Genomic DNA, 22,338 nt, shown 5'->3' with positions numbered 1-22,338 from the left:
ATAGTATTTAATGCATTGTAAAACTTTGTAACATTAGTGTTTCATGTCTTCAAGTTGTCTAAATCCAGGTGTGAAATAAAAGGACTAGGTAGGGTTTCATGCATTGTTTCAGATAAAAATGAGCCAATTTTATTCTAAACAAAAGTTTTAAAATAAAAATCTGTGGTTATAGTTTTCAAGAATGAAAAATGTTTAAAGCAAAATAAATTCCTCTAGGTTTAAACATCAAGGTTGACAGTTCAAACTCACCAGCCGCTCTTTGGAAACCCTATAAAGGGTCTCTTTGAGTTGTAACCTACTTGATGGCATTTTACAACTAAACAGGATAGATAACATATTTTGAATGGCAGAGTTATGTAAAGAACCTGAAACAAACAAACAAAAAATCTCTATGAAGATAAACATGAACTCCAGAACCTGAAGATAATTTTTCTTGAGTGTTATATTACAAGTTTCTGGGTGGTACAAATGGTTAAGCTTTTGACTCATAAAGTTAAAGTTGGTTACTTGAATCTACTCAGAGGTGCTTTGAAAGAAAGACCTGGTGAACTGCATCTGAAAGTCACAACCTTGAAAACTCTTTGGAAATGCAGTTCTACTCTATGAACACAGGGTCAACCATGAGTTAAAATCTATTTGATGATTTGGGATAGTACAAGTGATGCACAAGGACTATACACGTCGTTTCATGCTTATAGTCAGTCATCTCTAATGGAAGTAGTCTTTACAAGCAGTTTTTCAATTTTGAATCCTGACTGAATTGGTTAAAAACAAAACTGAAAACTAAATCAGCCTTAGGATTTAGATTTATAAGCTAGAAATGAGGAGGTTGTTCAGACTGTGCATATTTATTTGTGGCTAAGCTGTTACTATGCCTGGTGGGTTTTGTTTTTAAGCACAAGGTGCTGTGTTTCTTTATGATTTGAAAGCAACCTGTGATTTTGAATTGTAACATTTACAGTTTATCACTTTAATAAAAAATCCTTACACTGACTCTCACTTATTGACATGTTAGATCCCAAAGACCAGGTTGTTATGTGAAAATGGGCATTGTAGAAAACTGAAGCTTGACCACGTCAGATTACAAAATGGAGGATCACTGTGTCATTACATAGCTGCCAAGCCACTGAGAATCATGGGCCAGCCAAGTTGACATATAGCTTTATTCATCACAGCTGGTGGACTCGGGTGTGGTTACTGCCATATGTTGTCTTAAATGCACATAAATAAAAAAAGAGTAGATTTTGACTATTGTAAATGTGAAATATCTGACAGATAACTCAAAAGTCGATAAATGAGGAGTTAGGCATACTACCATTCAAGTAATGAATAATCTTATTTAGGCATATATTAGCCAACAGAATCTTAGGTATCTTGTACATTGATGTATTAAAATAACAACATCTAAAGTATTATGGTGTTGCTGTCAAAATCAAAGCATATTTTAAAAAACAATAACACATGATTCAATTAAATTAATTCCTTATTGGGCCTGTATTTACTGGCTTAATTAACTGGTGATTTTCTTATGAATAGACTTTTTTTAAAAAAATATGTGAAACACATGAGTACTTCTCTACTGCTTATGTATATGTTTTTCTTTATAAAATATTTAAAATATGACTGGATAAAATCTAATTAACATGAATTGAGTAACTATAAATGTAAACCTGTCCTATCAGATATAATTTATTTAGAATTAATTTCTACTTTCCCCCCCCCTTTTTTTTTGCCAACGTAAAGTGGCTAAAAGCCAAGGTAAGAGACATCATTTATCCTTTGATCCACAGTGCCCCCTCTATATTGGTAGACTGCAGAGTCACTAAAACTGAAAACTCTTTGTATGTCTGTCTGCTTTTTCCCCATAGGATTTATGTAGATTGAATATATGCAAACTCAGTTCAAATCAGCAACATTCAGGCTTGGATGTGTTAATATATCAAAGATATATTGACATCTGCATTTATATAGGAACATTAATTTTGCTAACATTTATTGCTTCACTCATTTTTTTATAGTTGCCTTGCTTTTATTGACTTACAATTAGGAGGTTTCCCAGACATCATATGTGACTTTATTACACGTTAAAATATGGATGATTCTTGAGATGGAATTTTTAAACACATAGTCAGATCTGTGGTTTATATTTATGTACACCTTTCATAAAAGTTTGTTCTAGGTCCCTGGGTGGCACAGATGTTTGGTCTCAACTACTAACCTAAAGGTTAGCAATTTGAACCCACCTAGTGATGTTGCAGAAGAGAGGTCTGCCAGTTTGTTTTCCATTAAGATTATAGCTAAGAAAACCCTGTGCAACAGTCCTACTCTCACACATGGGGCACCTTAGGTCAGAATCAGCTCAATGGCAAAGGCTTCAGCTTTGTGTTCTTTCCCCCAAAACATTTGATGAAACCCAGTATTTGAATGTAGATAATTATCTCAGTGAGCTTTTGCTTAGCAATAAAATTATACCTAAAATTCAATCATCTCACCTATATGTTGCCATAAGTTGGTATGAATTGCACAAAAAAATAGGAAAGCCAAATGCAAATGGTTATCTTTAAAATGTAGTACTAAAGTCTGCATTAAAACTGTCTGGGAATCCTCACTTCACATTCTGATATTAAAAAAAAATAATACGTGGTGTCAAAACACCAAGAGAACAATTTGATATAAAAATAAAAGCTTTCCTTTCCACATTTTAGCATGGAAATAACCAGCCTGCAAGAACTGGCACACTGTCGAGAACAAATCCTCCCACTCAGAAACCACCAAGTCCTCCCATGTCAGGCCGGGGAACATTGGGGTAAGAATTCAATGACATTTTGACAAGCTAATTTAAAAGGAAAAGGTATTTTTGTGATGTAAGTAGATGTGTGGACCCTTTCCTTGGGACCCTCTCCATGTGACACTCCTTTTACAAATTGATTGTGGTTCTTACTTCCTTGAACAGAATCCAGAATGAATGCCTGCTTCACAGTATTCTCTATAGAAGTCTGTGCTAGAAAAGTCCTTTTTATGTATTTGTAAATGAGTATTATTTATTTTCTGTCTTATAATTTATCTTTTAAAGTATAAATTTGGCTTCAGTTTATTTCAGATGGTATGATCAGAGGATTCATGTGGTGCCTTCATATGTGTTTACAATCTCTGTGTTCCAGAACTTTGAATAAATGGTCTACTTTGTGTAGTTTGGCCTGCAGGTCTTCCGTTTTCTTTGTTACTTGGCTCCTGAGACTTTAAGGATACTTTTGTGGAGTGCCTCTAACTGTGCTTCTGCTTGTAGGCTTAGGCCCCCTTCATGCTAGAGTGGGAAGGCCAATTGGAGAAGTAGAAAAGGTAACAGTTGGGGCTTCTTCCTCTCCAGTTCCTATGATAATAGAAATGCCGAGTGCTTGGTGGGGCATTTCTGAAGGATTCTTCACCTTAACATGGAAACTGTAATATTACATTTCTTGTTATGGGATTGTTGTTTTGTAGCAACAGGGATCAGCAATAAACTTTTTTGGAGTATCCAAGTTGTAATTTTCATTTTGTAAGTGAAAAAGCACCTGAAGTTATTAAATAGAAAGGTTAAAAACATTTATTGAGAATTTAATGGCATCAAGTAGTTGTTAAGTGCTGTTAAGTTTATTCCAAATCATAGTGACTTTTAATAGGATTTCAGAGTAGTGGGTGGTGGGTTTGAACCTCCAACCTTACGATTCAAACCGACCTGGCAATTCAGTATTAATCCTACAGCACCAGCCAGGACCTAGGATTAAAAAAACACTTAGTCATGTTTCTGTATTGAGGTAGGAATAAATTGTAGAGGAAGATATTTCACTTCTGGGTGATTGAGTAGTTTTATGGGTAACAGGACTGAGATGAGAATAATGTGCATTTCAGAGTTTGATTACTTTCAAGCATTTAAAAAACTATAGCTACTATTTTTGGAAGTAAGGTTGGAACTGTGTAAATTACCTTAAAAAAAAAAAAAGGTAACAAATTTTAGTTTTTGTATTAAAGTAACAAAATTGACATATCCCAATTAAAATTGCACTTTAACTTTTATTATTTGAATTGGTCATCATTATTATTTACTGTATTGTGCTTGGTCACAAAGAGAGACTCACAGATTTGGGGGAAACTACCATGTTATGTCTTTTATCCAATATTCCTTTCTCTATTATGCTCCTTTAGACGGAATACTACTTACAAAACCCTGGAACCTGTTAAACCCCCAACAGTTCCTAATGACTACATGACGAGTCCTGCTAGGCTTGGAAGTCAGCATAGTCCAGGCAGGACAGCTTCTTTAAATCAGAGACCGAGGACACACAGGTAAACCGTGGGGTTGAGCATTTGAACACATGAGAGTGGAGGTTACTTAACTCTTCACAAACTAGTGCTGAGTAAAGGTAAAGTACTACTCTGTTGTTACCATAGATCAAAAAGGGAGGGCAATAATATACAGATCCTACAAATTTTTCCTGTAATTTCCGTGTCTGAGATATTTTTTACATTTATGTATGCTATTAGCAGATTGTTAGCATTTCTTCTTTTGACAGAGGTACAAGTATATATAATTGGATGAAGACTAAAGTTTTAACAGTATTTTTTAAAAAACAACAAGGCAACTACTCTTAATTATTTTTTGATAAAAAGTTAAATGTCACAGAAATTAGGCAATGTGAAAGATTGGAAGAAAGAAGATTTAACTTAGATCTGAGGGAGAATTACTGGAGTTGTTATAATAGGATATATTTTATAATTTGTTAAAAAGCATTTTAGAAATTAATAGGTGATTTTTAAAAGTTGGTTATACATTTTGAAAAGTACATACTTTATTAAGTATTTAGCTTGATGGAATAATACCAATTGAACACACTCAATGTAACCATCACCCAGATTAGAAAATGGAACGTTACCAATAACCCTTTCCCTTGCCCCTTTCCAATTATTGTCTTACCCCCTAAAGTAATCATTTCAGTTTTTGATCACTTCTGTAAAAGCAGACATATTTTATTGTATGACTTAGTTGGTTTTATTCTTCAGTTTTTATTTCTCACTTTATACCTTAGGTGGGAATAACTTCTCAGCCTTGATCTTTAGATTGGTAAACTGTAAATGATAATTTAGCAAAATTATTATTTTTAATTTGGTTAAATACAGTATAATCAAGCTCTTAAGTATATTTGTTGCTATGACTTAGTACAAGGAGGCTTTAAAATGGTCGTGGAAAAATTCTAATATCTTTTCATTGCATTTTCCACAAACGTTTTGAAGCCCTGTTATAGGTAAAGTGTTATGCTGGTATTTTCAGATAGTTTATTAGGTTAAGTTCAATGAGGATCAAAATGATTCTGTCCCCATTTTGTTACTATTGGACAAAAGGATGATTTTTCTTTACTATGACTAAACTGGTGAGTTTGAACCACCGACCTTGCAGTTCAAACAGACTTTTTTAGTCCAGTGTATTAACCCACAGCACCACACCAGGGCTCTATTGAGTTATTGGATGCAAGGATGATTTTTCTCTAATAGTTTAGTCTTATTAAATAACCAGTTACTGAGAGTTACTTCATTAAATATTAGGAATACACTAATAAGTAAGATACCATTTGATTTTTAAGTTCAGTCTGTTATAATAGGGATCAATGAACATTTCCTATAAAGGCCAGATTGTAAATAATTTAGGATTTGCAGGCCGAATGGTTTCTGGTACAATTTCTCAATTCTGTCATAGGGCAAAAGATGTCGTTGTTGTTGTTAAGTGCTGTTGAGTCACTTCTGACTCATAGCTAGCCTGTACAAGATTTCTGAGGAGCGGCTGGTGAGTTTGAACTGTTGATCTTGCTGTTCAACCTTGCAGCCCAGCACATTAACCTGCGGCACCACACCAGGACTCCAAAAGGTGTCATAGACAAAACGTAATGGATAAACATGGCTCTTTTCCAATAAATTGCATTTATGGATACTGAAATTTGAATTTAATATAAAGTAACCAGATGGTGAGAAATCTGTGCCTAAAGGGCAAGTAGAAGAGTAGAGAGTGGGTTAGCATTTAGTAGTCATGAAGATTCCAAAATGCCCTACCCTGAAACAATGCTAGTATCATTTAGGCTTCTAGACTCACTGTCTAGAAAATTTCCCTGTTTTGTCCATTTTCTTAGGAGGGAGTGGATGTTTTCATGTTAATTTCAGACTAGGGACTGTTTTCCCATTTAATTTACTTCAGTAGCATTTTGTACAATGTTTTAGTGTCTGTTTCCCATGCTCATGTATGAGCTCTATTTTAATGTGGGTCATGTCTGCTTTGCTCACTGTTGTTTGTTGGTGGTGTGAAGTGCTGCTGAGTCTGTTCTGACTCATAACCCTGTATAGGGTTTCCAAGGAGCAGCTGGTGAGTTTGAACCGTCGACCTTGGGATTCAGATGACCTTGTGGTCCAGTGCTTGTCTAAATAAGCATTTGTTGACTACTATAAAATTATATTGGTAATGTATTACTCAGTAAGTTCTTATTAGCAACTCTTTTAAAAATAGATGAGCTTTTTTGACAGCTCTGAGTACTATGTTCTGATTACATTGGTTTCATATAGGGTGACCAATGTAATCATAATAGTACTCAGAACTGTTAGAAGAGATCATCATAAGAAGTAAAGTAAAACACAAGAGCTACTCCAGTAGTTATTACGGTTAAGATTCATAATTAACACTTCATAAATTTCCTTTTCCTACATTGTACACGGACACACACACATACACACACACAAGGGAGCTTCAAAAAATTCATGGAAGACTTTCATCTTTTAATTCCATTTTTCCCATGAACTTTTTGAAGCTCCTTTGTGTAGATGTGTGTGTGTGTATGCACATGCATGATAAAAGTAGTTTTTAGAGACCTTATTATCAGTTTTTAAATCAATCTTGAGAATTGCTTTTATCCTTAGTTTTCCTCTTCTCTGCAGTGGCAGTAGTGGAGGAAGTGGCAGTCGAGAGAACAGTGGAAGCAGCAGTATTGGCATTCCCATTGCCGTGCCTACACCTTCACCACCCACTGTTGGGCCAGGTACATTATTTATTAATCTATTTTAATGTGTAACACTATTTTAACTTTATGATGCCCGATGAAAGGCTGAAATAGTTTAAAGTTATGTTGGATAAATTTATGTGTTTGTTTAGAATAAAGGCTAATAACAAATGTCAAACTTTTGATTTTCACAAAGTCTTCAGGGTTTTACCAGTCATTTTTCCTTATGTGTAAAGTATATTAAATAATTTTTTAAATAACTTTTTGGCCATTTCACCCTAGAAATAGTTGCTTTGGGCACTGGTTAGAAATGATCATTATTATCTCAAGAGCAAACCAATATTGTATAATGCTCCAACCAAAGGGATCAGTGTCTGTAATGTGACCAATGTTTCAAAGATTTTTAATGTTACCTGTTAGACGAGTATCTCACTGCTGCTGTTATCTTGTCCTGTGATTTTGCTACTGTTACATATGACAGTCAATAGATACAATAATGAAATGCCATGAGTAAAATATGGGATTAAGATGGAAAGCATTTTTTTTACTCTTTAGAAATCATCACAGAACATTCAGTTAGCCCTTGATTTTCGTAAATGAATGGAGACTTCTTACACTATTAAAAAGTATAAAATGTAAAAGTAAGTGTGATAATTAAACTGTAAAGGCAAAATCCTCAGCTTCTTTAGGGTATTGTTGAATAAGGAGAAAAGGCTACTCATGACTATAGACATAGTTGACATAGTTTATATGCAGGTTTAATAAGCTCAATGCTCTTTTTACCTAGTGAAATTCTTATTTATTTGAACATGCTTTACATATGCATATCACATTTTCTTTTACATATATTGTACTTTATTACTGTTTCAGAAAGTTAAGTTCTCTCTTGCACTCTGACCTGAATTATAAACTATTTTATTAGAAAACATTTCTGTCCCTCCTCCTTCTGAAGCTCCAGCACTTCTCCCACTGAGCACTGTGATAGGTGAGACTGCATACCCATTGGAGGGATTGAATGTATGCTGCATCATTCCTAAGAAATGCCTTTGTGTCTAGTAGACTGTTGGCTTGTATAGTTAGTAAGTTGTAGGTGGTGATAACATTTAATTGATTACTAATATCTTCTCATGAAAGGCCTCTGAAGTTACACAGCAAACAAATACTAAACAGCTCTCTGTATAATGTGAAATGTTTCTGGGCTTGGTTTATCACCAACTTAAAGTGATGATTTTTTTTGGTATGTTTAGGTTTTTCCAGGAAAATTATAGCAGTGATTGTTCACATTTTTTTTTTCTATTAGCAATGTAATCTTATTTTTTGTTGTTTTCAGTTGAAACTTGATTTGGAACTCCTTGGTATATACAGCAGTCAAGAAATTGGGGTGAAGGTAGAGACAGGAAGAAGAACAATGGAAGGGAAAATGATGTGTGGTGTTGGGGTTGAGGCTCTCCCATGAATCACAGTGTGAAAAACTGATATAACCCAGTTTTATGATACCCGAGGATGCCTGAAACAGTTTTCTTTATAAAATGCATTTAAATTATACCCAAGATGAAGGTAACTGGATTGAATGCATAAGGAATTCCAAATATAGATGCAGTATAAAAACTCTTAAGCTTAGAAAAATGCAACAATTAAAATCTGGATAGAGGTAGATAATGAGGTGTTTCAAATACACCTATTGCTCACTAAACAACGTGGTTGTTGAGATTCCAAAGACCGGGTCATTACGTGGAAATTGATCTGGGAACATGGAAGTTGACCACATCAGGTCACAAAATGGAGGATGACTGTCGTTACTTAACTGCCAAATCATTAAGAATCATGGCCCAGTCAAGTTGACATGTAATCATGTCAGTCATAGCCAGTATTGTGTTACACTCGGCTAGCACCTGGCATCATTAATGGGCAAAGTAGTCAGTAGGTTTTTTACTACTATTATAATAAATGTCAAATGGCAGATAGCAAGATAGTTGATAAGTGAGGAGTAGGTGTAAAGAGAGCTGAGTTTCAAGCTTTGGTGAAGCCAAACTATACAGCAACAGCTTTTCACAATAACGTGTGGTGTGGCATTTATTGCGTGTTAATGAGCTGCACTGCAAAGTCGGTTTGAATTGTAAGGTTGGTGGTTCAAGCTCACCAGCTGCTTCTTGGAAACCCTTACAGGGTTGCTATGGGTTGGAACTGACTTGACTGCACTTAACAACAATATAAACAAATAAAAAAGAGGAATAAGAAAATATTTTTAAGGCTATAATAATAGAAATTGTTGGTAGAGAGTTTATTTGAAGAAAGGAAAAAAATGCCCTTTGCCTAATTAATAATGAGGAACATGAGCGCTAAAACCACAATGAGCTATTTACCTTATACCAGATCAGTAAAAAATGTGAAAGCCCATTAGTCTCATTAAACACTGGTGAAGCTATGCAGTGGCAGGAAGCTCACTGCTGGCTGGATTTGATACACTTAATGCTACCAGCTGCTCCGCGGGAGAAAGATGAGGCTTTCTGCTCATGTAAAGATTTACAGCCTCGGAAACCCTGTACAGAAACCCTGACTCGACGGCACTTAACAACAACAACAACTGTGGAAAGTGATTTGTCATTGCTTAGTGAAGATAAACATGTACTGTCATAGATTTATCAGTATTATTTTAAGATATTTATCCTAGAGCACTGGCTTTCAAAACATGCAAACAGGCCTCTGAGGGTTGTCTAGATCCTTTCACGTAATCTTTGAGGTCAGAACTATATTCATAATAGTTCTAAGACAGCAAATGCCTTTTTTCATTCTCATTCTTTTTTTCAAATATAGAGTGGGAATGTCCAAAGGCTGCATGACATGTGATAGTCAGTGCTCTAATGGCTAATGTAATGTGTGCTTGTGTATTAATATGTTTTAAAGATGTGTCAGTTTTAATTTCTAATATGGTAAATATAACGTACATCAACAAAAGCATTTTGGGGTGCTCTGGTTTAAAGACTGGACAGTAAGACTATAAAGTTTGAAAGACATTGCCCTAGACCAGTGGTTTTCAGATTGCAATCCCTAGACCAACAGCATCAGCATCATCTGAGAGCTATTTAGAAATGTCAGTTTTTAGGTCCCAATCTAGACCTCTGGAAATCAGAAACTGTAGAAAGGGGCCCAAATTATTTATTATAACATGCTCTCGAGGTAAAATTCTGATCACTCAAGTTTGAGAATCCTTGTCCTAGAGAAATTGAGGAACTATGTTTAGGAATGTTCACAGTAATAGCAGTAATAATAGTAAAGATATGGATGTACCCAGGTATCTGATAGCAGTAGATGGTTAAATAAATTATGGTATATTCATATACAAATAACCATAAAAATGAATGATCGACATGCATGGATCTGAAAATTATTATCAAGGGAAAGGAGCAAGTCACCAAACTACTATCACATTTTTTCATTATTAGGTTCTTAAATTTACAAAGCTCTTTGTGTCATTTAAGCTTAGATCTATATAGAAAAGAAAGAGTATGTTGGCATAGTTTATAGAGTTTGTGATCCAGGAGGACATATAGGAAGCTTCAGTATTCTTTCTATTTCTTGAGCTGATACTTTTCTTTAAATTTCATATACTCTCTGATATGATTTCTCTCCTTATAAACCTTTCAAATAGGCATAATTTAGAACTGGTAAACTTTTGATTTTGAATCACCAAGAAAAATAACTTAGATTTAAAATGTTTTTTATACAAATGTGAGAAATGGAAAACGCATTTGACAGAGATTGCTATTCAGTATGGCTAAAGGCGTAGTTTTCTGTAAAACCTAGCTATCTAAAATTAATTATTCACTTACGGTTTTAATTTGGCTATTCTTTCTAAAATCTGCTTCTATTTGAGAAATGGCCATGTGGATGATTTTAAAGCAATTAGTGACTGACTATGGCTTGGGAGCTCCAAAATATTAAATATTAGCAATGCTTATTTATGAACAACCTCTGCTGTACAGTTTTATCTAAAATCTGTGTGACCTCTAGGAGAGGTTAGACAACTAAATGAAGGATAATATAGAATACTGTCATTTTACTTTCTCTATCATGGTTTGGTATCTTTGCGTGGGCAACAAAGATAATACCAATTGAGAAGTGAACTTTTGATAAATATAGTTAACTTTAGAGGCTTTAACTCTTTTAACCTTCATTAAACTTCACTAACCTTCTGAAATGTTAATAAAGATGGCATTGAATACAATTTTAAGTATTTTTAGTACTTTGGTCAGTTTAGATGTTAGACACTTGATAGGCTTTGCGTGTAATGTGGAAAAGAATTCCTCCTAGAATGGAAAAAGATAATGGATTTTCTAGAACAAGTTGCTTTAAAGTGTCCGTATTTTACGTAGTCTAGAAATGTCTTCAGTTTTATCAGTTACTAAAGAAACAATAATAGAAAATGTACATTCATTTAAAAAAGTTTCAGGTATGCAACAAATATAGTAATGTTACATACATCTTAGTGCTCTGAAGGAGTTCTGGTTTGGTGCTGTAGGATAAGCACTGTGCTACTAACCACAAGGTCGGCAGTTCAAACATACCAGCTGTTCATCTGAAACCCTACATAGGGTTGCTGTGAGTTCAGGACCAACTCCATGGCACTTAACAACAACAACAACTTCTTTGAAACTAAACATTTTTTCCTATTGATTGTAGTATGTAGTATCATTACAAATTTAAATCAAATAAAAATAATGATAGATGTGAGCAATATACTTATTAACAGTTTAAATTTTATAACTTAACCTTGATTTGGTTTAGATAGATTCTTAAATGTATGAAGATTGTTTATATTGGAAAAGAAGAAATTTATAAACCAGATATCATGAACTCTCACATCTAAAAGCTGACACTTTCCCCTCAGACTATCTTTTGGTACTTACTTTGTTGGAAAGACACAGCTTACATTTTATAGATACAAGTAGTCCCTGATGTACAACGTATTCAAATTCCAGTGTCCCACACTTAGGACTACCTTTTCCCTTCCCCTTTTTATATATCTTATCATTAGTAATATGTATGTTAAATACAATGTTAAAATATATCTAAGTTTATATGAAATATTTTTAACTCCCAAGACAAATAGAGGATTTCTAAAGATACTGATAATAAAGGGCAATAATAATGAAAACTTAAAAAAAAAAAAAAAAAGCATTCTACTTAACGTTAGAACAAAGTTGTTGGAATGGAACCTTTTGTAAGTCAGGGACTTCCTGAGAAGAGTGTATGTTTTTAAATGACATAGCAAAAGGGAAAATGTCATGCTTAATATTATCAAAATAACATTTGGGATTCTGTTTACTTAAAAAAGGTTTAAGAATGTTACTTATTTACTTTTGTAGCTTCCCATACAGTATCTGTTTTTAACTTCAGAAGAGCTATTTGATTTTTCTCTTTTCTTTTGTGCTGTGCGCTTTTAGAAAGTAAAAAATATATTTTCCTTTGAGCCCTCTTTCATGTTCTGCTATCTGAGGTGATTTACAACGCTTAAGTCTCTTTGTTGGTTGCCTTTGACTAATGCTTTTCAGCAGCCCCGGGCTCAGCTCCTGGTTCCCAGTATGGCACAATGACCAGGCAGATATCTCGGCACAACTCTACCACTTCTTCAACATCTTCTGGTGGATACAGACGAACTCCCTCTGTGACTGCTCAATTCTCTGCTCAGCCTCATGTTAATGGAGGTCCACTTTATTCTCAAAATTCAAGTAAGCTTGTGCTTTGCAGGCATATAAAAATAGAGCTCCTTTTGAACAAAATTATTTGAAACTGTTAATCTTGCCTGTGATAGACAGCAATTAAAACCATACTTTTTCATGTTTTCTTTGAATGTTAGTCCTTGAATAATTGCTTATCACTTTTGCCCCCAAAATTCAAATTTATCAGGTATATTCAGTATACTATAAAATTGAAGTGGTGCTTTAACATTTTTTATTACCATTAGGATTTTAATTGCTCTTAGTAGAACTAGAACCCCAAAACCAAAACCACTGTCATTGAGCTGTGTATGGTTTCTGAGGCTATAAATCTATACTGGAGCAGAAAGCACCATCTATTTCTCATGGATCTGCTGCTGGGTCTGTATTGCCTGTCTTTTGTGGTTAGCACTCCAGTGATTATCTTATAGCAAAATATCATCGAAATAAATTAAGCTAAATTAATATTTGTTGGCATGTTACAGATAAAACTAAGTACAGAAACATTGTGAAAATTTTTCTTTAAAATAATAAAACAAAATTGCTGGCTATCACTTGTTAACCTATAGTTAAATAAGTTTAAAACTATTAAAATAGATTATTCATGCCTGCTTACTCTGTCTGAATAACTCTTTAACCAGTGGGAAGGATTTTCTTTTGATTTCTCTTCTGTTCACCTCAAATTGCACATCTCAGCACTAACTGCAGTCAGTGTTTAAAAGCTGATTACAATTAAAAAAATTAGTTTCAGCATATAATGTCAGGAAGTCTAAATTGCTGAGTAGTCATTTTTATCAATTTCTATACTGAAGGGTTTATTCAAAAAAAAGGGGAGAAAAGATTTGAAATGAGTCTGTTGTCCAGTATCTGTTATTGGTTTGAAGCGTTGATGACTGGGCATAGGCTGAGACACATTTATACTCCCATGTAGCTTTTGTAGTTGCTGCACATATTTTCATGCTACTTTACTTGAAAACACTGAATCTCCGTATTTACATAGGAAGTTGGTGTAAGTTATTTTTTATAATGAAATAAAATATTTTTAATGTAAATTATCAGTTGTAACACTTTTTTTTAAAGAATTGAAAACTTCTACAAAAATGTCAAAATTCACAGATAAGCCCAAAAGTTAAACAACCCTTTTCCAAATTAAAAATTTCATCCAAACTTAGAATTTTAGTTCACATTTCTTCTTGGTCTCCTTTTGATAATGAAAGTAGACCAACATTTGAGTATTCCACAAATTACCTCATTATTAGCATCACTGGTTTTATGAAGTTTTTTTTTTTCCTATCCGGATATAGTATTAGATCCCTCCTTTATCTGTTCATTGCTTTTCTTTTCCCCACTTAGACATTTCATTTACTCCATAAATAGGAATCTTAGTGACTCTGAATCTCTAATGCATGTTTGTATACTTTTATTATAGCAATTCTTGGTGGTTTTGTTTATTCTCAACACAATTTCATTACTAAATGTCTAAATCTTTTGGATGTTGTAAAGCAAATCTGGTCTCAAATTTTAAATAAATTATGTTTTGTCAGATTAATTATCTTTCAATCTGAGTCACTGTTGGTGTTGTAGTGATTGTATGTAAAATGTTTTTAGTGTTTTGATGTGCATATTTTCCCTCTGTCTAAATGTGCTGGTGGTAATGATTAGTATCTTCATAGCATAGCTTTTCTCTTTCTTTATGTACTAACCAAGCATGGCTAGTTACTGAGGGTTGTTTTAAAAAAAAAAAACAAAAAACTGTTAGGTTTGTGGGAGCTTTTAATTTTTATTTTAAAAATCAAAACCGCTAACCTTTTATTTATCTAAGAGCCTTCTATATATAGAATTCTCTGAATGAATGAGGTGAGGACCAATTTGATAGCGAATTGAATGTTGTTTTTATCCATAATATGAATATTACTGTACATGTATTGCTTTGTTATTAAGTTATTGCTTCTTTGCACACTGAACCTCTCTCAAATTTTAATTACTAAATTTTGTACATTTGATGAATTAAAACATCCTTTTGGTTCATTTTCTCTGTATTTAATGTCACTGCTTGGTGACTATCAATAAATTTTGCTAGCCAGTTTAACTTTTTAAAGTATTCTTTTACAATTACTATCTTATCAAACTAAGACAAAGAGGTAACCATATGAATATGAATTCTAGTTAGTTATAATTTTTAATAATACATTTGCTGCCCACAATGAGCATTGGATATCAGTTTCCTACAAATTATATCCTTTCTCAGAAAGAAGTTGGAGTATGTTTCAAGCTACCCAGTGACCCATTAGAAATGAATTCTGTACAAATACTTACGTATTTTAACTCATTGGTGATCAGGTTTCCTTTTTTTTAAACTGTTAAAAAATCTACTTTTGAAATATCTTAATCCCTGAAACTTAGTGAGCAATTATGTGATAGATTGAGCATTCTTATTCCCTAGCAAAGTTAAGAGTGATGTTCAAATAAAAATTGTCTATTTAAAATAAAATAAATAACCTTGTTTTACAAACAAGGGCTTTACCTGGAAACGTGTATATAAATATAGATTAATAAGAGTTGTTTTTAAAGGAAACCTGTAATTAATGCATTTATTTTCTAGAAACAGCTATTGCTTTACTATATTTGAGTTTATTCATAACATTACCGTAAAGCTTAGACAAATGTGTTAGGTTATAGACATGGTAAAGACAGCGTCATCAATACCCCTGTAACTATTACTACCTAATTTTAAAAAGTTTTTCCTTAGAATTTTGAAAAATACATTGCATGAAAGGGAATGTGATGATAAATTAAAAACCTTCCCAAACATAGGATTAAACTAAGTGTAATTGTTCTGTTATAAAAGTAGCCAGTTGGTTAACAACCATAAGCAGCTCTAGGTGTGCTAATGGGAAATGAACTTGAAGAAGATTCTGTAGGTTTTTCTTTTCTTTTTATTTTTTGTTTTTATTTTTTTCCTTTGCTTTGTTTTGTTTTATTTGCAAACTGTTCTTTGCATACTTATGTTTGTGGTCCTTGTAACTGACTTCTGCTTTTTGTTTGTTTCCTTTTCTTTCCTTTATCTGTTTTACTTCCCCCATACCATGTTGTTGCTACCAGTTTCTATTGCTCCCCCCCCTCCCCCTATGCCTCAGTTGACTCCACAGATACCTCTCACAGGCTTCGTGGCCAGGGTGCAGGAAAACAGTAAGTTTGGAAAACTGAGCTATTCAAGAGTAGAGGCTGTCTCCTCAGAGCATGCATGGCTGATGAGTCATCATTTTCCTTACCTTTATTGAGAAGCTAATCTAATCTTGAAAACAGGTGCAGATGTTATTGAAACTGAAGAGCACGGCCTTCAGTTTTTTTTCTCTTGTGTGCATGATTACTGACCTATATAAATTTCAAACTGCAATTTTCTGATGCATTTAAATGGCCTAGAACATGAAGTTCATTCTTTGCAGATTCTTAAGGAAAGCATAGCCAAACACCAAAATTCAAATTTTATAGAAACTTTTCTTATAGTTATTAGAAGAATTAGAAAACATTTTGTAGTTTGTTTCCAACAAGTTTATTTAGATACATTAGTTATACTGTGAGATTAAGTTTTGTTATACAATTTGGTATAGGGCTTTTAAAATTAGAAAATATTTATAGAAAAAGTGTCAGGCTTCAAACCTGTGTAGAGGTTTCTTATTCGGATAAGAGTGGATCTGCAAGATTAAGTAAAATATATCCATGCTGACTGTTTTAAAGGTGAATGATCATCATTTAAAGGCCTCTTCATGTTTTTCCTACATGCAGGCCCATAAAAATTATTTCTGAATAAGCAAATGTGCAGACTTTTTTAGATCTTCTCTAAATGAACATCAGGTCTAATGACTTTTGGAAATTGTTTTGAGTACATGGGTTTCAACAAGATAAATGAGGTCATCTTACTATCGGATTACTTTGAGGTGCCAGAAGCTGTGAGTCCTAGTGAAATGATCGTAGTGGATGTTGTTGTTGTTGTTAAGTGCCGTGGAGTCGGTTCCGCCGACTCATAGCGACCCTACACACAGGGTTTCCAAGGCTGTAAATCTTTACGGGAGCAGACCGCCTCATCTTTCTCCCGCAGAACCGCTGGTAGTTTCGAACCGCTGACCTTGTGGTTCACAGCCTGATTCGTAACCACTACGCAGTGGATGTTAGGTAAAATTAAAAATGCTTCCATAACTAAATTATATTAGACAAGAATGGTTGTTGAGATTAAGATGCTACAGGGGTCTAATTTGCTTCATTTGCTACCATCATTATGAAAATGATTGGAACTAATGTGCAATCTACTTGACCAGCCCATTTCTCAGGAGACTATAGTGGGGAATTCTGTTTTTCAGCTTTTGCTGATCCATATTGTGTTACTCTCCCCATTCCCCTCCTCCCTTCCCAGTCTAATATTTGTTTCTTTGATGTTACGTACAAGGCTCTGGAAGGAATGAAAACAGTTTAAGACAAAGTCCTTACCTTTAAGAATATATGATCTCATGGACTTTTCATTCAAACCGTAGTTTCAAAATGTTGAAATCGAGTGTGAGCACCATCTTTATTTTTAAGGTCTGTTGAAAACTGATGTTTAAATAGTTAAAAATAAATTAATCTTTTCTTTAAAAAAAGTGAATAAGGAGAAATTGCCAAACCCAATGTGTTACTGGATAAGCATTGGATGCTAACCGCAAGGTCAGTGTTTCAAACCTCCTTGGAAACACTGTGAGTCCTGATACACCAGATGGCACGTAACATAATAAACTGCTGCAAGAGTTTAAGCCTGTGAGTTTTTTGTAAATTTTAAAAAATAGCCATAATGAAACATCTATTTTGTGGGTTCAAAGCTCATTGACTAGCTTTTTGGTAACTTTTTATAGACAAATCTAGTGTTGGTCTTTTCCTCAGAGGCCCTTACTGTTTGAGTTTATTTTGCCAGCCTCCTGAACTTGTGTTGGTCAGTCTTGTGTCACAGGTTTCCTGTGACTATTTGGAATTTATTTCCTTTAAAAGCTTATTAAGAAGGTTGGTAATAATTTGTAAGTCACTGCTTTTAAAAAGTATTTTAAAGTATAAAATTTGTATGCCCTTTCATCTCTCAAATATCTAGTTTCTTAAGGCACTCAAAATTGGTGACCGTGAAACATGCAGCAGCAGTTAATTTACTAATAAATGTGTTTAAATATGAAGGAGTAAGGCACTAGAACATCAGCAATGTGTTTACATCTGGTTATGATAAGTATCGAAAAGCCCTGTTGAACTTGGTACTAGACAGACTGTCCTGTATGGAGAATTATACTGAGAAACTCCTGCCACTGTGTACATAATTTGAAAAGAAGCTAATGTACAGTCACAGCAGTTGGACATATAGACAGTTGAAACAAATTAATAACTTTATTATAAATCAAGAGTAGATGCAGTTTCTGATTCAGACAAGCTTATATGATATATGCTTTAACCCATACCAAGAGTATGAGCTATGGCTTGTTGATGTCAAGATGCGGTCCTACTCATTTTCCTTTCCTCTTAATAATAATAGAAAGCTTTGTAAATGATAAAATAGTCACAGGCATTTGGTGGAAAAATAAATTGTATACCCTTTTGATAGCTACTGGAGTGAGCATCACCACTCAAAATTTGTCATTAAATAGCTTTGTTCTTGCCCCCCAAGAGTGATAAAATAGAAATTACAGAATCAAGGAGGATACAATAGAAAGTACAAAATTGAAGAAGGATTATCCACAAATGTTTTAAATCTGGTTCCCCTTGCTTATATTCTCAGCATATTATTTAGAGTACAATAAATGTTGAAAACCTGTATTACCTCTTTTGCTCACATAAATAGGCTTTGAAATTGGCATCTGAGGTAGTATGTTTATAGTATGAATGCCTTTCCTGCATCCATTACATGATATAAAGTACATATCCACATACTGCAATCATGTAGAATTTCCAGCATCAATCATTTTGATTTTTTTGCATGATTTAAGTTTTTTAATTTTTTGATCAATCTTCCTTCAACACGTTATTTTTAAAATATTAATCATGGGTGTATGCTTACAAAATTGGATCTTTATGATCTACTCTTTCCCTCATCCCTGGCCTGTGCTTTACTAGCAATAATATAAAATCTTAGCTGTAGAAATCTATATGAAAAATTATGGGTATATAAACATTTTATTTTAGAGGATAGTTCATGTGATTATTTGCTAGTTGAGAATTACTTAATTTTAAATTAAAATTTTTTCTTGTTAAAATTTAAATGAAAATATAGAAAACTTTTACACAGGAGCAGATCTAATACCACTGACTTTCTGTCTGCTAAAGCAAACAGCAATAAATAAAACAAAAATCCATCCCCAAAGAATTATTTCTAGTTGTCCTAACTAAAGCAGAAATCAGGGAAATGGATGAGCACAATAAAAGGTTATCAGACCATTCATGTTAGTAATATATAATATTATTGCAGTCGAAATGACAGATGTGACATAAGGCTTACTTTTTAGAAAGTGAATGATTTCAATGCCACTAAAATGTCCTGACATGAGCCTTGGAATAAGGAAATTACGCCTATAATAATTCTTAGGAAAAAGACACATTGTCTCCTAAACACCTACATTGATTGATTTATAGTACTTCCTGATGCCTTTATTTTTAGCTCATTTTATTGTTACAAAATTATTCTTAAATGCTACTGGGCATAAGCTTTAACACCAAGCTTTTATTTCTAATAATTGCATGTTTATAATAGTGCATGCTGTAATGAATTAGAGCTTTCTTAATTCCATTAATTTATGCATTTCTATTTAGTCTAATTTCTGATTCAAATTAATTATCTAAATCCTTTCAGTTGCTGATAGTCCAACTCCACCACCACCTCCTCCACCAGATGACATTCCCATGTTTGATGACTCCCCGCCTCCGCCACCACCACCTCCAGTGGATTATGAAGATGAGGAGGCTGCGGTAGTTCAGTATAATGATCCATATGCAGATGGGGATCCTGCTTGGGCCCCAAAGAATTATATTGAGAAAGGTAAGCAATAATCATTGTGTTGATATTTATGTAGAAAAGTTATCTAATTAGTGAAATTTTAGAATTACGAAGGCCATCTAGTCCAGTGTTTTCAACCTTTTGAACTATCCTAACAACCAAGATAATTAAGTTAAGGCTATTTCTTATACTTTGTAGTATTCTGCAATAAAAAAGGGAAGATGCTTCCCTTTTTAAAATTAAATTCTTATAATAATATTGGATATGCTTTTCTGAGTACATATTGTTTCAGCTGGAAATTTACTTGCCTGATTTGTTTCAAGGTAAACAATTTACTGAAGTCATATAATTAGCAAAGAACCTTTTTCAACTTCTAATAATAAAATCAGAAATCCTTTATATGTAAATCTTTTAAAGAATACTGATAAAAGAACCATGGAAAACCTCAGGTGACTACATGAAAAGATAAATCACTAGGGTTTTTATCTCACAAAGGTAAGTAAGTAATTCTGAAGTCCAAAGGGTTATAGTCACTTGACATTCATTCACTGTATTCTCAAAGGTGGGCAAGGAAGAAACAAATCCTGTCTTTAGATAGAGTTTATTTGCCTTTTTCAGCCTCCTTTGTGCTACATGCTTTTTTTTTTAAGTTTTTTATTGTGAATTGAATGAAAGTTTACTGGGCAGATCATCAGTTTTACATTAAACAAATCATACACCTTGTTTCATTACTATGATTATAATCCCCTCCATATACCATCAGATAAAAGTATTTCTCTCTATTCTCTTTAGCTTTTTTTAAACAAAAACAAAAAAAACTCCAACACTTAGGCATAAATAATAATTTACACCTCTAAAGGGCACATTCTGCAAGTCACCCTCCTGGCCACCAGCTCTTAGTCCTTTTCTTGCCATGAATGTAGAGTCATCAGCTGCTCCCCCTCTCCATGACCCCATCTCTACCTCCATCTCTGGTGTCACTGCTTCTCTGGATAAGGTCACGCATTCTGCTTGTGCTCTTGTCCCTTGATGGCCCTAGGGTCCTCCTTTTCTGGACTGTAAGATTAACCACTCCCCTGTTTTTGTTACAAAACTTCTACCTTTACAGTTGTGACAGTTGCAATTAGTCATGATGACAATTATTCACTATTGAATCATAACATATCTTATCCCCGTCTCTTTTCACCAGATCCATCTAGACAAGATGAAAACTATTCAGTGGGGTCTCTTTTTCCCCCCACCCACACTCTTAAACTATACACACTCTTGAAACCTTGTAAACCAGTACTTCGTGCTTTTATCGCCCCCTCAGTTTAGGTAGCCAATGTCTAAGTTGCCCATCCCTATCTACCCTGTGTGCAGAGGGGATAGCATTGATACTTGATGTGAAGACTCCTTCCCTGTATGTTGGTAGTATTTCAAGTTACTACCTCCATGAGAATACATCAGGTTCATCAGGTTGTAGCAACTTGCCCTTGTTTCCTCTATCAAAAAAAAATTTTGCATTTGTAATCTTCTAATTGAGTTCTGATTATCAAGCCATCAAGGCTAGGTCAAATGGGTACTGTCTGCAAGTTTGGGTGTTCTTGTGCATCTCCCCTCACTTTATATAAGCTGGATGCTTCAGCTCTATCCCTCTGTGGCTATGTCCTTGTCCATAGGCTCAGGTATCCCCAGGTCTCAACACACTTTGGACCACCCAGCCCTTTTCTCTCTCTTCATATCCAGGTCACTGGGCATTAATGGACTGTGGTTGAACTCAGCCCGTTTCTTCATTGCTGCCTTTCCTCCTCTTCCACTCACCAATAGACCAATGTGGTCGCCAGCAAGCTTACATGCCTGTTTGTGTGTTCTCTTTGAGTTTTTGAGTCTTATAGGGGAGTTTGTCCTGAAGGAACTTGATTGCTTGCCTTGCTGGCTTCCTGGCGCACAACTTGCTTATTTTTGTAGTAGCCAGTCATGCTGATATTTCTGTTTTGGGTTTTTCCTGATGATCTTTCTTTGAAGATAATATCTTCCATTGCTGTAGCTGTTCCAAGCTCATCTGCTTGTCCTTTCTAGTGGGAATGCCCCACCTCATAAGGTTCTGAATGGGACTCAGGATTCCACCTTAGGTCCTGTACTCTGCAAAGGCTTTGCAAGAAGCCTATTTCACTGGGCAAGTTCAAGAACCCCTTTTAGGTATTCCAATCAGTTATAGACTGAAGACAGGCTTACAAGTTTTCTCTAATCATGTTCCCCAACATTCCTTTCTATCCCACTCAAACGTCTATTTTATAAAAGGCAAGGGAAACCAATATTCATTAGACAGCCAAGCTTTTTAATATTATTTACCCTCTTCAAACTATGCCTAGATCCCTGTATCACAGAGCCCTGTTGTTCCGAGGTTGAGCATGCATCATAATTTACCGCTGTCCCACTTAGGTCATGCAAACCTGTCTCAGTGGTCGTGGTCCCCTATCTATCTTGTTCTTCTACCTCTTCTCCCTTCTTTATTGCCCTCCCCAACACCCGAACTAAACCTCCCACCCCAGCCTCACTGTTGTGGTTACCTTATATTCCATTAACTCTTCCCTCCATTTAAGACAGACTACTTTTTTTTTTTTTTAAT

The 22,338-nt window shown here is 34.4% G+C and overlaps 1 protein-coding gene across 13 annotated transcripts in view; it reads left to right on the top strand.

Moving 5' to 3' along the window:
- The window catches only part of ABI1 (abl-interactor 1), a 123,754-nt gene that overhangs the window by 90,433 nt on the left and 10,983 nt on the right, over positions 1–22,338 (top strand). For 2 of the 13 annotated variants that reach the window (XM_006871670.1, XM_006871669.1), the window contains 4 exons: positions 2,706–2,806; positions 4,183–4,323; positions 6,952–7,052; positions 19,584–19,769. In XM_006871670.1, coding sequence (XP_006871732.1) covers positions 2,706–2,806; positions 4,183–4,323; positions 6,952–7,052; positions 19,584–19,769 — 529 coding nt within the window. Of the gene's footprint in view, positions 1–1,743; positions 1,759–2,705; positions 2,807–4,182; positions 4,324–6,933; positions 7,053–7,935; positions 7,999–12,565; positions 12,743–15,832; positions 15,920–19,583; positions 19,770–22,338 lie in introns of all 13 variants that reach the window. The other 11 variants (XM_006871658.1, XM_006871659.1, XM_006871660.1 and 8 more) reach the window with 11 other exon arrangements.

The sequence above is a fragment of the Chrysochloris asiatica genome, unplaced genomic scaffold (assembly GCF_000296735.1).
Source record: "Chrysochloris asiatica unplaced genomic scaffold, ChrAsi1.0 scaffold00172, whole genome shotgun sequence".
NCBI classification, from domain to species: domain Eukaryota; kingdom Metazoa; phylum Chordata; class Mammalia; order Afrosoricida; family Chrysochloridae; genus Chrysochloris; species Chrysochloris asiatica.
The sequence above is the reverse complement of the archived record's forward strand: the minus strand, read 5'-3'. Positions and strand labels throughout refer to the sequence as shown.